Here is a 16096-nt window from a genome sequence, read left to right on the forward strand (position 1 = left end):
GACTGGCGGTCATCAAAAGACCGCTGGCGACGCTTCCAGTGTTTAACACTGGAAAACCCAGAGATTTCTTATCCCTCTACCATGCCCAGAGTACAACCAAAAGGCTGCCCGGTTTGAAATTAACAATTCAATGGCCAACAATTAGCACCTTTACATTTGTAAACACAGCCATTACCTGCCGTTAGCTGTTCAAGCATACTCCTTGGGGGGAGGAGTGTGCTTGAAAAGAGCTAGGGACTGTGCTGTATAGTTTCACTCACCACAAACGGTATATGTGCTTTTGACCATTTCTCACATTTTCATGTACCCTTTATTGAGCATTGGTCATGTGAGTTTTCATCGTCATCACACTATTGTACGCCCAGCTTGCTTTCAAGTGAGAGATTATCACGTTTCTGTTTCCACAAAGGCAAGAAGGAAAGCATAATCAAGTATTTCAAATGAGAGATAATTACATTCCTTTTGACCTGGGAACAGAAAAGCAAAATCAATTTAATGTTCCTCACTTCCTAATATGGTGCAACAAGGTTCACAGTCCTCAATGTTTTTAGTAAAAAAAAAAAATTTAAAAAACACCTTACTAACAGGGTGGAATGGAACATAACAGAGTGGAACAGAATATAACAGGGTGGAAAATATTTGTTCCCAATTCCAAATAAAAACGCTTCAATGGCCAGATGATCAGCAATGAATAAAGATATTTCTACAGTGATCCAGATTTTTTGTTTGTTGTTTTTTTTGTTTTACATTTTAGATTTTGTAAGAGATGGGTGTGTTTTAACAACAGCAGTTTTATCCGTGACTTTAATCGATAATTATTATCATTATCCAGTGTATAAAAATGTTGGTGTAAAAACGCCAAAGATAGATAAGCATGATGCTGAACTTCGTGGTCTTAGCTCCTGGTTTGGTGTGTCTTGTTGTTTTTATTATCATTCTGAAAGTTATACCAAGTTGTGGGCTGCATATATGCAGCCCACAACTTGAACAAAGGCTAAATTCCTCAACATTCGCACTTGCTCCATAAAATTACCATCTCCAAGGCTCCTCCACCACCACTTTGACTATGGATTGATAAGTAAATGAGCCGCAGTTTTGTAATTGTTGCATTGTCAAAACAGTTCTGTTAGTGTTGTCACACAAAATTCAGTAGACTAGTTGGTTCCTATGCAGTGATTTTACATGTTATTACAAAAATACACAATAATAAAATAGGCAAGTGGCAAGATTAGAATAATGTTATAAGTTCTGCGCAAAGACTCCTTTTTCATTTTCCAAAACAAAACTGACATAAACAATCTTGAAAAAAATGTGCACGTAGGCTATGAGGAAAGAATGAATGCAATGAAGTAGGGACTGGTTGAATAAACACGGTTTAACTGGACGCCTAAGCGAGCGCGTTGCAGGATGGCTCCAGATTTTATTGTCAAATGGTTCCAGGTCAACCAAGTCCGAACTGCTTAGAGCAGAGTCCTGCACGGTTCCGTTTTGCTACGCATACCTGCTCTAACCCGTTAGAATGACTCCCGAACCCGACTCGTCACCAATGTATTTATTCCATTTAAATCCGAACCAGACTGATGTTTAACCCGCGACCCGAGCCATTAACGCATCATTGCCATGCTGCACCGCTTCTTTTCCATTATTATAGCCTATTGTTGTTTTATCATTGTGTTAATCTAAAACACATAGATAGCCTATGAATGTTTATTTTAAGCTTGTTCAACATTTTTAAAACAGCTTTATATTCCTCTGACTGAACCATTTCAGAGTGAAGACTAAACCAGACCAGTGTGTTTTATTTTGCCACTGAGATTTATAATAGGCTACTCGGAGATTGCTGTGCTTTAACAAAATGTAATCCACCTTTCCTGGCAGCAGCTGTGTTCTCCGTTCCTGGACTACAAATCCGGCGGCAGAAAACTCTGCTGCGCAAATACCAGCGTAAAATAAACTTTCATATATTTTCTCTGTGTTGTTGTAGTATATTCAGATGATAAAACAACAATATAATAAAAAAGAAGACTTGGAAGGAGGAACAGCGGTGCAGTAGGCTATGGCACACGTTAACGTTAAAAAGCACACTGCTTGTTGTAAATACTTGGTTTATGCTTTAAGAGGTAAATATTTTGGTTAACATGTTGAAGAAATATCGTTGTTTCTTTTTTCATCTCTTGCTATGCTATTGAATTTGGCAACATTAACATGGAAATTCACTGCATTAGGACCGACTAGCCTACTGAATTTCTGGTAGCATGACAACACAAACTGGACTCGTTTGACCACTCTTACCCAATGTGCAACAATCACAAAACTGGGTCACTTGTTCAGCTGCCTCATTGCGGCTCATTTACGTATCAATCCACAGTCAAAGTGGTGGTGGAGGAGCCTAAGAGATGGTAATTTTCTGGAGCAAGTGTGAATGTTGAAGAAGGCGCATGTTCAAGTTGGGGGCTGCATACAGTACCTTTTGGAATGGTAATCAGAGCGTGTCGGGGAATAGCCCACATGGAGGGGTGACGTAATCGGGATTCCCGGCGAGCAGGAAGTCGCAGCACAGCGAGTGTTGGATGTCCCCCCGCGATTAGACACATTGAAGTGGAAGAAATTATCTCCGATCCTGCGTGGGGCTTTTATCTGTCGCCCTGTCTTCTTATGGAGGTGAAATAAATAATATGAGAATAAAATAACCCTTCCTAGCTACCTCAAACAGATTCTGTGTTGCTTGATCCAAATCTGATTTGTCTATGTTAATAATGCTAATATTAAAAGATTAATCAGTATGATAAATACATCCTATTGAGAATAGAGCTAGGGGCTGTGATCCAGTATTTGAAAGGTTTTATTAACCTACTAGCATTCATTTCTGAATAAAACAATTGGCAGCGCACAAGCATGTTACAATTTCACATTCCACGTCAAACGATGATTATGTATTAAGTTTTATGCATTTTTATGAATTGTGACTGGCCATCAGAGGTGCTTTGAGTGGCGCCTCTGCCGGTCAGTGTAAATTCAGATAAAATCTGACAGACTACGGGCGATGAGAAGTCTGTGAGAGAAGCGCCATCTTCTGGGTCTACCCTATATTACAAGGAATGGGTGGAGTTTGATTAAAACATCGACACTCCCAGGAGAAGGAGGGGGCCTCTCTGGCGGCTGGAAGTTGGAAGGCAGCTGGCTGGAACTGGAATGGAACTGGGCTGGAAGCCGGCAGGTATTCGGCTGGCTTTCAGCTTGGATGGGAACTTTTAAACCGCTACTACTGTACATACATGTGCTCACTGAAAGCACAGTTTTGCCTCAGTGTTTCATTCATGGATGCCTTTGTGTTAGTACTGTATGTTTTGTGATGGGAAATTTTAACTTTTGTACATTGTAGAGTAAAAGTGAGTTAACACTTTGTGTATGTGGCAAAACTAGTGACAGTTTTTCAAGTATGTTTGGCTTAATTTTCAAACATAGAAGGTGGAGAGAAAGCTTTATGCCTCAGTTGGGGAGTAATTACCTCATATTTCAACATTTCTAACCATAAGACATAGATAACAGACCAGGCTCAAAAACACTGGCTGTTTTTTTTTTTTTTTTTTTTTTTTTACACTACTCACCATCGAAAACTGTAATACAGTTGAGTATTCAGGTTGCTGTTGAAAGCAGATGTCATCAGTCCTGCTTATTTGTATTTTGTATAAAACAACTAGTTTTAAACATTTTTTCAGTTGAAATCTATACAACAGTTTTCAAATGTTGATTCTCATTATGAACATAGGGTGTACGGCCTAATTTCCATGTTGTTGAACAGCTGTAGTTAAAGGAAATATTGTAATTTAAGGAGTTAAAGCCTGTCAACACACAAAAATGACTAATCATGCTGCTGACATAATGTTAGAGAAAAATTGATTAATTTTTTTTGTGAAAGGTAGGTTTATAAAGGTAAAGTTTGGGATTTTCTCAAATGTCATGATCAACATGTTCACAACTGTGTCTGATATACAGTCACATTTTAATTAATTAATTAATAATTTATTTATTTAAATTCTTATTATGAAGTAGTAATTATGCACAACTGTGTGGTAACACCATTTCAAGAAGACTAAATGTGCACAGCTTGGACAACATCTACATTTTTTCTTGTCCTGAAGCATCTTTGGATCAACCAACCAAATACCCTACTCTGATGATGCAAGAAAAAGGCAATCACCAACAAAAAGTATCTCACTCTTAATTAAAAAAGCTTGCATAGTTGCACACACACACACACACACACACACACACATATACCACCTTTAAAACTTTGTCTTGCTCACATTCATTCAGTGTTTGGTTGACCAATAAACCAAAACCTCCTCTATATTCTGACAACTGTGCAGTAGGCCAAGACATCATGAATAACTTATTTAAATAATTTATGATGTCATTCAAGATAGTTTTTAATAAGTACAAGCAGAATATATTTATTCTCAAAATTCCATTGATATAATTGTAAATTAAGTAGTTTTATTATTAAAGAACTGACATATGTGACTTGTCATTGAAGGAAAGGTCAGGAATCACACAGTATGTGACTGTAATTTAAATTAATCACTAATATAATTTGCTATACACCTGTGTTTGTAGTAATGATGTGTTTTAAAATGTCTTGGAAAAAAAATCATTTGCTTGTCTTGATCATTTGGCCTTGAAAGTTTTAAAAATTTAATTTTGACTTGCTGAACACTGCAATGGCTTTATATTTCCACTAGATGCCTCACTTCAGTTTTCGATGTTATTCGATGTTATGCACTCCATCCGCTAGGGGGCGGCATTTGACCGTAACCATCTGTGACTATTTTGTAGAGCAAGACAAAGTCGCTGCGGCTTTTTTGGTTTAGTCTCGGTCGATGGAAGACCGACACCTCGTATAGGAGGGAGAGTTCGCTGTGCTTCAACTCCGCGGGACTACATATCTGCTGCAATGTTGACACAGAGCTGAAACTATAAATTTACCGGTTCTGATACATGACAGGTAACTTTTATTTATTTATGTATTTTGTTTAACAACTTCGTTTTGTCTCATGTTGTTAGCTTAGCTAAAACTACAGATTGCTCTTCGTTTACGTTTGTGGTTAGCTAAACGTCTGCGATGACTAATGTGCTTCTGTGGAAAATTCGTAATGTCTATGCCGACATACACTGACTAATAAAACACGAAAGCGATAGTGTACGTGATCTGAGTTTTTATATCTTTCTCTTTTGTGGGAAGTTATTCTGAATTTTCTAGTCAATCTAGTTGTTAGCTAGTTAGCTTGCCTGGGCTTGTCCGACACGCAGCCAAGACACGCACACGGACCAGACTGCTGTCATTTGTCAGGATCTTATAATCTTTGCACCTGAAGTGGCATGTGTTTGCAAACACGCGGTTAAGGACATTAAACATGTCTTTAGAGGTAAAGTAAGGATTTTAAGACCTTCTGAGATAAAAGCGTTAGCAAGCTAACGAGACTGCACAGTGGTTCATCCAGGAAGAGGAGTCACACTTCCCAAGCGATCTTTATATAACTATGCATTTCTCGGTGTAAAACGCAATTATGGGCCATGACCACACTTTTTTTCATTCATGCGGAGATATCAGCAAGGCATGCTGATATTCACATTGAGACGGTTGTGTCGTCAGGTGGGAAAGAAAGGAAAAGCTGAGTGTCGTCTGCATAGCAGTGGTAGAGAGTTGTTAATGACTGCACTGAGTGAGGAGGTGTATAGTGTTTTAGGACACTCCCCCTTGCCAAGATACTTTGAAGGATCTTCCTGTGATGTTGGACATAAACTACGAGAGGACAGATCCTGAGATGCCAAGCTCTGAGAGTGTGGAGAAGTATTTGATGGTTGACTGGTTTTTTAACTGACCGTAGACAGCAGGACAGATTCAACACATGTCCCTCATCTTTGAGGAACACAAATACAGGAGTACATCAAGAGTGTATGTGGTCACCTGTCCTTTACACCTTATATACAAATGAATGTCAAGCATCCTTTCCAGTGCAGCGTTTTTTAAGTATGCTGATGACACAGCACTGGTGGGCTTTTTACAGGCAGATGCTGTATCAGGAGTACCTAGGAGTGAACTCAAGATCTATGCTCAATGAAAATGTGAATAATACAATCCCTTAGATTATGTCCAGTCAGCTCATTTGTTTTGGCTTTGGCATCCACTAAAAATTTGAATAAAATATTTTATTTAAATGCAAAATGTTTTTTAGATCAAATAAAGGAAAATATATGAAATCTCTTAGAACTATATATTATATAAAATACTAAATAAAATTAAAATACTAAATGAGAAATGAAGTAGACATAAGACTACAAAGCATGAGACTAAAAGAAATCAAAACTCTCTGCCTTGAAAATATACTGCTCAAAAAATAAAAAAGGACCACATAATCAAGTCAGTCACATTTCTGGGATATCAGTCTGTCCAGTGAGGAAGTAACACTGATTTCTAAACTATTTTACCCATATTCAAATAAATGGAGCAGACAACAAGTGGAAATGAGAGACAATTAGCAAGACAGCCCCTATAAAGGAATGGTCTTGCAGGTGGTGGCCACAGACTATTTCTCTGTCTTCATCCTTTCTAGTTGATTTTTGGTCACATTTGCATGTTGCCAGTGCCCTCACCACTAGAGGTAACATAAGGCGTTGTCGTCAACCTACAGAAGTCACTCTGGTAGCGCAGCTCATCCAGGATTGCACATCAGTGTGCACTGTGTTATGAAGTTTTACCATGTCTCCCAGCACAGTGTAGACAGCATGGCGGAGATACCAGGAAACAGACCAGTATACCAGAAAATGTGGAGGGGGCCACAGGAGAACAACAACCCAGCAGCAGGACAGTTATCTGCACCTTTGTGCAATTAGAACAAGAGGAGCATTCTGAGAAACAGACTCCATGAGGGTGGTATGAGGGACTGACGTCCACAAGACATGCTCATAATCCAACACCTTGCAGCCTGGCTGGCATTTGCCAGAGAACATAAAGATTGGCAGATTCACCAATGGCATCCTATGAGATGAGATGAGATGAGATGAGATGAGATGAGATGAGATGAGATGAGATGAGAGCAGGTTTACACTGAGAACATGTGACAGGCATGAAAGAGCCTGGATATAAGTATAGAACATTCTGCTGCTTGCGACATCCTCCAGCATGACCAGTTTGGTAGTGGTCAGTGATGATCTGGGGAAGCATATCCTTGGAGGGCTGCACAGACCTCCATGTGCCAGCCAGGGGTACCCTGACTGTCAATAGATACTGGGATGAGATCCGTAGACTCCTTGTCAGACCATATGCTGTTGCAGTGGGACCTGGGTTCCTTGTGATGAAGGACAATGCTTGGCCTCATGTGGATGGAGTGTGTCAGTAGTTCCAGCATAAAGAAGGTAATGATGCTATGAACTGGCCTGTCCATTCACCAGACCTGAGTCCAATTGCCACACACACTACTGAAGTTAATTTTTACAGAGGTTGGGGTGGGCTATGATCTGATCTTTCCACTTTCAATTTTTTTTATTTCATAATCATTCTTATGTTAATTTGTTCTCAATACATTCCACTATGCAATGAATAAAGATTTTCTGGAATAGTTTATTTGTCAAGTCTATGTGCTGTTTATATGTTTACTTTATTGTTTTGAGCAGTGTAGAAAACATGGAGGGTGATGATGATGATGACCACAAATCTACATTGAGGCCAGAGAGTTGCAGAGTTTTTGTTTGTTGCTGATCCAAATGATATTTTAAAGAAAATGAACACATTTCCCAAAACATTAATGATATGTGATTGACATCTGGAGTAAATAGTATCATAACTTTTCAGGAGAGACTTATCAACACATTGACATAGGATCTCAATCCAAGTTCAAATTTATGGTGGAAATTTAAAATAAATAGATTAGATAAATAAGTCTGGGGCCATATTGCTAAATAATATTGGTTGTATTATTATTTGTAGCAACAGTGTTATATGTGTTGTATTTTATTAATATTATTTGTCGTAAGAAAAAAAGCTTAGGCTATGTTAAAAGCCAGCTCTTACATGAAATAGATGTTGCCATAGTTGTGATTTTTCCCTACTTCATAAAATCCACATATTTCAGCAGAATGCTTAACAAATATAAGTTCTTAGAAAATAGTTTGTGGGACTTTTATAATCACGTATGGGTTTATTAACAGTTTTATTTTTCCGTCTTTTCTTTTTTATTTAAATAAACACATACATAATTTCATTTCTGGTCCCAACAAAGGATTTGGTCCAGATGTTAACCCTGCATCGCTGTTTGAATAAAGCCTCTGAGCGGGATAAAAAATACGGGATTATGATGAGAGCAAAATCCCTTAACAACTGGCCACAAGTTTGCGGATTCTGGGCAACAGCTTGCGTGGCAGTGGAGTGGAAACCAAGAATAAATGTGCAATTTAATAAACGTTAGAATAATTACATTAAAAACGATAAAAAATGAACTGAAGTCAAAAGATGAAGTTTCAGTCAAAATGTATAAACATGTAGTTTCAATTCAGGGTGATGGGGTGAGATTTTTGTTTTATCCTAAACGTAATTTGCTCTTTAATATGGCAAGACAGCACACACGTGACTGTGAAAACCGGCATACCAAACCAATAATGTATATAAAAATAAAATAAAAAGGAGTAGCAACTTACTCGGCACGATAGAGACGGATAGAAAAAAGCGAAATAAAGTTTGGATTCTCCATGGTTTCATTTTGCTGAAGCAAATTATTTGGATCCAAGGAGCATTTGAGCGGCTCTGTTCTCAACCGAATGTATACAAGAAGAAATAACAACAGAGGAGACTGAATCCAGCGACAGATACCTCGTCCTGCAAAAGCCTAAACGCCTCTGCAACAAAACGGAGGTGGGACGGCGGATTGACTGAGCAACTTAGTCAGTTATCACATGATAACCTCACGCGCGCATACTCTCGCGTGCCAAAACCCACATATAGAGCACAGAGGGGTGCATGTAATGAGATATGAGAAAGGTGAAAACAGAAAAATCGATCCGTTATTTGCTTCTGTTCAGCACCACGGACAGCACCCAGCTACTAAACTGTGCTCGCGCACTCTCTCCGCACATAATGTGACATTTTTTTTTTCCATGTGATGCGTGCATTATTTTGACAGGTCACGCGATCTAAACGTATCTAGCTTTTAGACCTTGTCTTCCGGATACTGATGCGCTCCACCCACTCCGTTTTTACTTCTGCTTTCTAACGCAAGAGGAGGATGTTAACCCGGAGGTCGGTTGTCATGTGCAGGGAGCACACACCTAAAGCATCGCTGTGAAAATGTAGGAAGAATTTAAGATGGCCGAGTGAACCCTCGTTTCTTTTCACCGCCTTGAGGGGATCTGGGATATTCAGGTCCATCACACAGCTCCTCGTTAAAGATGTTAATGTAAGATGGATTTGCCGAGCTTATACGTGTTGTTAACGGTTATTGAGTGGTAGTAAACTGAGTGGAGGTAGGTTGATTTCAGAGTGCACATTTTTACTGCATGCATAAATAAATATATCTAAGAAGATTAAAGACAAATACTGAATGTTAACATCCAGACATGCCTACATTGCAGGAAAAAATGCTTCAAGGCTCAAATATTTTGGGGCATGAGAGGCCTCTGAACATCAGGGTCTCATTCAGTACCTGTGTTGTGGGTACTGTGTGCCTGCCTTTGCTCGGACTGGTCGCTTGTGTCTTCATATCCTTTGTTTTTCATTTTGAGGATGCTACTGGAACACATTGCCAGGTAACAGCCATGTTCCCCCAACATAGTCAACCATAGTTTTCTTTTTTATCAGTAAATTCTGCCTCCTTGGCAGGCTCCTTCTCTATTGTGAAAGAAATGTTTTTCCACCCTTTTGTTCTCATCTCCTGCTCCTGTTTCAGATTTAAAATGTTGTCTTCAGAGTCACAGACAGCCCTGATTTTAAAAGAAGTTGGGGTGCTGTGTACAATGCAGATAGAAAACAAAATGCAGTCATTTGCAAAGAAAAAAAAATCACTGTAAACAAATTAAATGTTGAAAATTAGACACAATGATGGCCATCTGATTCACACCTGTTCAACAGAATGAATGACCTCACTAACTGAACTCCATGCTGCTATTCTTTGAAGATGCCCCTTCCCATTAATTATTCAGTTAAACAAAATCAGGATCATGCATATCATATATAAGGTGTCTTGGTTTTCTACTACAACTTTAAATGGTAAATTGTTTGCCATGTAGAGATATAATTTCTTGGTGGTTGTATTTATTTGAAACTAAAACTGTCTACTTGCTGTGTGTCTTCAGGTTCCAAACTACCTGCCATCTATCAGTGCCTCAATAAGCCTGAGTCCTGAGTGCTACATATGGCGGTTCTGCATCGGACTGCACTCAGCACCAAGGCTCCTGGTGGCCTTTACCTACTTGAAATTTTACAAGACACGCTTTGCAGTCAGGTTCCCAGAGAGCCTACTCAGCTGTTTGAACTTCGCCTTTTCTATTTTTGAGAACCTTGGCCTCTTACTCCTTACATATGTATCATCAAGTGAGACATACTGTGAGTGATCCAGATTTGATTTCGAGCTTTAGAGAGGCCTCTCTTTATATCATTTTACGTTTTGAAATATTTGTACTGTGATTTGTATGTATTTATCTGAAGTCTTTAGCTCTTAATTTTTTAAATCGTCTGGTTTTAGATACATAGAACATGAGATATGTTTAATTGCAGCAGATATGACCTCATTTCTAATTTAAAATCTACTGTTAATGTTTTGCAAAAGAAATCAAATTGGTCATAGATGTAATTCTGTGATAATGTGGTAGAAAACTGGTGTATTGATGAAAACATTACCTTTAATGATTACAAAACCCTCTCTTTACTCATCAAATTTACCTTCTCACTTTTGTATATTTTTACCCCTCAGTTGTGCATAAAGAAGGTTTTGTCCTGTTCATTGTGAGTTCCCTCATCTACATGACGATAACTTGCCGTCTGTGGAAGTCTGTTAAAAAGTATTCATTAAGCCCTGAGGTAAGACTTCAAGAAATACTACAAACCTAACTTTTTCTTACCATAAACCTAGTTCTATATTATTGTTTTTGCTTAAAGGATGTCAAGTCCCATCACTGGAAAGTGCGGTTTCTACTACTCAATATTTGCTGCTGTGCATTTGCTGGATTCTTTTACTGGAAACACAACATGTACTGTGAGCCAGGAAGTAAGTATTACAAACATTCTTCTTTAAGACAGGTGAGCTGGGATGAGAGCTCCATGTAATGCAAAACACTTACAGACTTACAAATTAAGAAATGAAGGGACACGGATGGTCCCAAACAGATATAGAAGGTTGACTTTGTGCCTTGAGCACCATTTATTTTATCTTACAGAATAGTTTTATGACATGTGGTAAAATGAATTAGACCTCTATTTAGCTGTGTGAATGCAAAAGTAAAGCCACAAAATGCTAACCAAAGCACAAATTTCTTCTGTTGACAGGTTATACATTTTTTGCCCTCTTTGAGTATCTGGTGGTCTTGTCCAACATGGCTTTCCATTTGACAGCTGTGTGGGACTTCAAGAGTCGGGAGATTGTTGTCATTTCATCCTCTGAGGATAAAGACTTCTAATGAGAAACTCATGGGCTAAATGTGCAACTGCTAAACCACTTGAAGACAACAGTGATGATACCGCTCTTTAGGCAAAGTGCTGCCGTTTTCCATATTTCCGTGATGATAGCTGTGAACTTGGAGAATGTTGATTACTGTCAAGTTATACAGTAGTAGCGGTTTAAAAGTTCCCCTGTTTCCATGATGGGTCCTTGACTGGTTCTTGACTGGTCCTTGACTGGTCCTTGACTGATCCTTGGCTGATCCTTCACAGGTCTGTGGGGGTAATGTAATCCCCCGCAATGACGTCGTCAGCGAGGCTCTGCCCCTAAGCAGCCCAAGTAAAAAAACAGCTGCAATCCCTCTTTTGTCCACGGGGAGGAGCAGTGATTTGATCTTGCTGCTCTCTAAACAGTTTATAATGAGCTGTGTCGCTCATTTGTTGCATTTTTGCCAACATTTAAAAAATGATTTGATTTGAAAATGGCGTCAAATAAATGTATCAAAAAAGCCGACATGTGTAGCTAATGGTGTTATGAGGCAAAGCACAACCTCCTCAAGTCGGCTAAGTGGTGAATGTCACTAGCAGCGAGCTTTCTAAACATCCCGAGGAGCGCTGCCAGCGGTCATTTGACTGCAACGTAAGTTATTCACAGTGGGGGTTGATACAGCTGCTGCATAACTGAATATTGACAAAATCATAACGTAATATCGGCAGGTAAAAATAACATAATACTGATAATGTGTAAAGCAGGGATCACAAAAGTCCGGACCCAGCCCAACCTATATTCTGAATTAGGCCTCAAAGTGCTATTATCCTAAGTAGATAAGTAAATAAATGGTTTATACTGTGAAATGAAGTGTCCCTGGATTTTATTCATAGCGATCTAGTGATAAAACGTGATAAAACGTCATACAACTGTGTCTCAGCGGTGGGACAGCTGCCTGCCCGCTGTCTGAAGCAGGCACATGCGCAAAGGCTGGTAGGAATGACAGGAACCAGCAGCCTATCATCACACAGGGTTTGTGATCTTACAGCCAATCAGAAGCAGAGTAGGGCGGCCATTTATTACAACTCCATAGCCGTGATATACGACAGTTTGGCTGAGAAAGAGTCTCCCTGAGCGGCTCTGTGGAAGTTTAGACGTGCTAAACTGCTCGTAAATATTGATGTGTTTACTTTTCCAAACAAGTAAGCAGGTAAAACTATAGACAACAACTATCTAATAAAAGTCCTAAAATACCAGGTTCAGCCGTTTAGTTTTTAATACACTATAAGCATGGTAGCGTGACTGGCGGTCATCAAAAGACCGCTGGCGACGCTTCCAGTGTTTAACACTGGAAAACCCAGAGATTTCTTATCCCTCTACCATGCCCAGAGTACAACCAAAAGGCTGCCCGGTTTGAAATTAACAATTCAATGGCCAACAATTAGCACCTTTACATTTGTAAACACAGCCATTACCTGCCGTTAGCTGTTCAAGCATACTCCTTGGGGGGAGGAGTGTGCTTGAAAAGAGCTAGGGACTGTGCTGTATAGTTTCACTCACCACAAACGGTATTTGTGCTTTTGACCATTTCTCACATTTTCATGTACCCTTTATTGAGCATTGGTCATGTGAGTTTTCATCGTCATCACACTATTGTACGCCCAGCTTGCTTTCAAGTGAGAGATTATCACGTTTCTGTTTCCACAAAGGCAAGAAGGAAAGCATAATCAAGTATTTCAAATGAGAGATAATTACATTCCTTTTGACCTGGGAACAGAAAAGCAAAATCAATTTAATGTTCCTCACTTCCTAATATGGTGCAACAAGGTTCACAGTCCTCAATGTTTTTAGTAAAAAAAAAAAAATTTAAAAAACACCTTACTAACAGGGTGGAATGGAACATAACAGAGTGGAACAGAATATAACAGGGTGGAAAATATTTGTTCCCAATTCCAAATAAAAACGCTTCAATGGCCAGATGATCAGCAATGAATAAAGATATTTCTACAGTGATCCAGATTTTTTGTTTGTTGTTTTTTTTGTTTTACATTTTAGATTTTGTAAGAGATGGGTGTGTTTTAACAACAGCAGTTTTATCCGTGACTTTAATCGATAATTATTATCATTATCCAGTGTATAAAAATGTTGGTGTAAAAACGCCAAAGATAGATAAGCATGATGCTGAACTTCGTGGTCTTAGCTCCTGGTTTGGTGTGTCTTGTTGTGTTTATTATCATTCTGAAAGGTATACCAAGTTGTGGGCTGCATATATGCAGCCCACAACTTGAACAAAGGCTAAATTCCTCAACATTCGCACTTGCTCCATAAAATTACCATCTCCAAGGCTCCTCCACCACCACTTTGACTATGGATTGATAAGTAAATGAGCCGCAGTTTTGTAATTGTTGCATTGTCAAAACAGTTCTGTTAGTGTTGTCACACAAAATTCAGTAGACTAGTTGGTTCCTATGCAGTGAATTTACATGTTATTACAAAAATACACAATAATAAAATAGGCAAGTGGCAAGATTAGAATAATGTTATAAGTTCTGCGCAAAGACTCCTTTTTCATTTTCCAAAACAAAACTGACATAAACAATCTTGAAAAAAATGTGCACGTAGGCTATGAGGAAAGAATGAATGCAATGAAGTAGGGACTGGTTGAATAAACACGGTTTAACTGGACGCCTAAGCGAGCGCGTTGCAGGATGGCTCCAGATTTTATTGTCAAATGGTTCCAGGTCAACCAAGTCCGAACTGCTTAGAGCAGAGTCCTGCACGGTTCCGTTTTGCTACGCATACCTGCTCTAACCCGTTAGAATGACTCCCGAACCCGACTCGTCACCAATGTATTTATTCCATTTAAATCCGAACCAGACTGATGTTTAACCCGCGACCCGAGCCATTAACGCATCATTGCCATGCTGCACCGCTTCTTTTCCATTATTATAGCCTATTGTTGTTTTATCATTGTGTTAATCTAAAACACATAGATAGCCTATGAATGTTTATTTTAAGCTTGTTCAACATTTTTAAAACAGCTTTATATTCCTCTGACTGAACCATTTCAGAGTGAAGACTAAACCAGACCAGTGTGTTTTATTTTGCCACTGAGATTTATAATAGGCTACTCGGAGATTGCTGTGCTTTAACAAAATGTAATCCACCTTTCCTGGCAGCAGCTGTGTTCTCCGTTCCTGGACTACAAATCCGGCGGCAGAAAACTCTGCTGCGCAAATACCAGCGTAAAATAAACTTTCATATATTTTCTCTGTGTTGTTGTAGTATATTCAGATGATAAAACAACAATATAATAAAAAAGAAGACTTGGAAGGAGGAACAGCGGTGCAGTAGGCTATGGCACACGTTAACGTTAAAAAGCACACTGCTTGTTGTAAATACTTGGTTTATGCTTTAAGAGGTAAATATTTTGGTTAACATGTTGAAGAAATATCGTTGTTTCTTTTTTCATCTCTTGCTATGCTATTGAATTTGGCAACATTAACATGGAAATTCACTGCATTAGGACCGACTAGCCTACTGAATTTCTGGTAGCATGACAACACAAACTGGACTCGTTTGACCACTCTTACCCAATGTGCAACAATCACAAAACTGGGTCACTTGTTCAGCTGCCTCATTGCGGCTCATTTACGTATCAATCCACAGTCAAAGTGGTGGTGGAGGAGCCTAAGAGATGGTAATTTTCTGGAGCAATTGCGAATGTTGAAGAAGGCGCATGTTCAAGTTGGGGGCTGCATACAGTACCTTTTGGAATGGTAATCAGAGCGTGTCGGGTAATAGCCCACATGGAGGGGTGACGTAATCGGGATTCCCGGCGAGCAGGAAGTCGCAGCACAGCGAGTGTTGGATGTCCCCCCGCGATTAGACACATTGAAGTGGAAGAAATTATCTCCGATCCTGCGTGGGGCTTTTATCTGTCGCCCTGTCTTCTTATGGAGGTGAAATAAATAATATGAGAATAAAATAACCCTTCCTAGCTACCTCAAACAGATTCTGTGTTGCTTGATCCAAATCTGATTTGTCTATGTTAATAATGCTAATATTAAAAGATTAATCAGTATGATAAATACATCCTATTGAGAATAGAGCTAGGGGCTGTGATCCAGTATTTGAAAGGTTTTATTAACCTACTAGCATTCATTTCTGAATAAAACAATTGGCAGCGCACAAGCATGTTACAATTTCACATTCCACGTCAAACGATGATTATGTATTAAGTTTTATGCATTTTTATGAATTGTGACTGGCCATCAGAGGTGCTTTGAGTGGCGCCTCTGCCGGTCAGTGTAAATTCAGATAAAATCTGACAGACTACGGGCGATGAGAAGTCTGTGAGAGAAGCGCCATCTTCTGGGTCTACCCTATATTACAAGGAATGGGTGGAGTTTGATTAAAACATCGACACTCCCAGGAGAAGGAGGGGGCCTCTCTGGCGGCTG

At 39.2% G+C, this 16096-nt stretch overlaps 1 protein-coding gene across 2 annotated transcripts; it reads left to right on the forward strand.

Annotated features, from left to right (window-relative positions):
- Window positions 1–8703: 8703 nt before the first annotated feature.
- LOC121645504 (post-GPI attachment to proteins factor 2-like) lies at window positions 8704–11724 on the forward strand. 2 transcript variants are annotated; one of them, XM_041993994.1, is made up of 6 exons: window positions 8704–9516; window positions 9625–9798; window positions 10345–10594; window positions 10962–11068; window positions 11147–11255; window positions 11534–11724. In XM_041993994.1, the coding sequence occupies exons 2-6, from the start codon at window positions 9631–9633 to the stop codon at window positions 11662–11664; spliced, it is 765 nt and encodes a 254-aa protein (XP_041849928.1). In that variant the 5' UTR covers window positions 8704–9516; window positions 9625–9630; the 3' UTR covers window positions 11665–11724. The 2 variants fall into 2 exon arrangements, with proteins under 2 accessions (XP_041849928.1, XP_041849927.1); XM_041993993.1 differs by having other exon boundaries at window positions 8704–9798.
- Window positions 11725–16096: the final 4372 nt, after the last annotated feature.

Source organism: Melanotaenia boesemani, chromosome 9 (genome assembly GCF_017639745.1).
Source record: "Melanotaenia boesemani isolate fMelBoe1 chromosome 9, fMelBoe1.pri, whole genome shotgun sequence".
NCBI lineage: Eukaryota > Metazoa > Chordata > Actinopteri > Atheriniformes > Melanotaeniidae > Melanotaenia > Melanotaenia boesemani.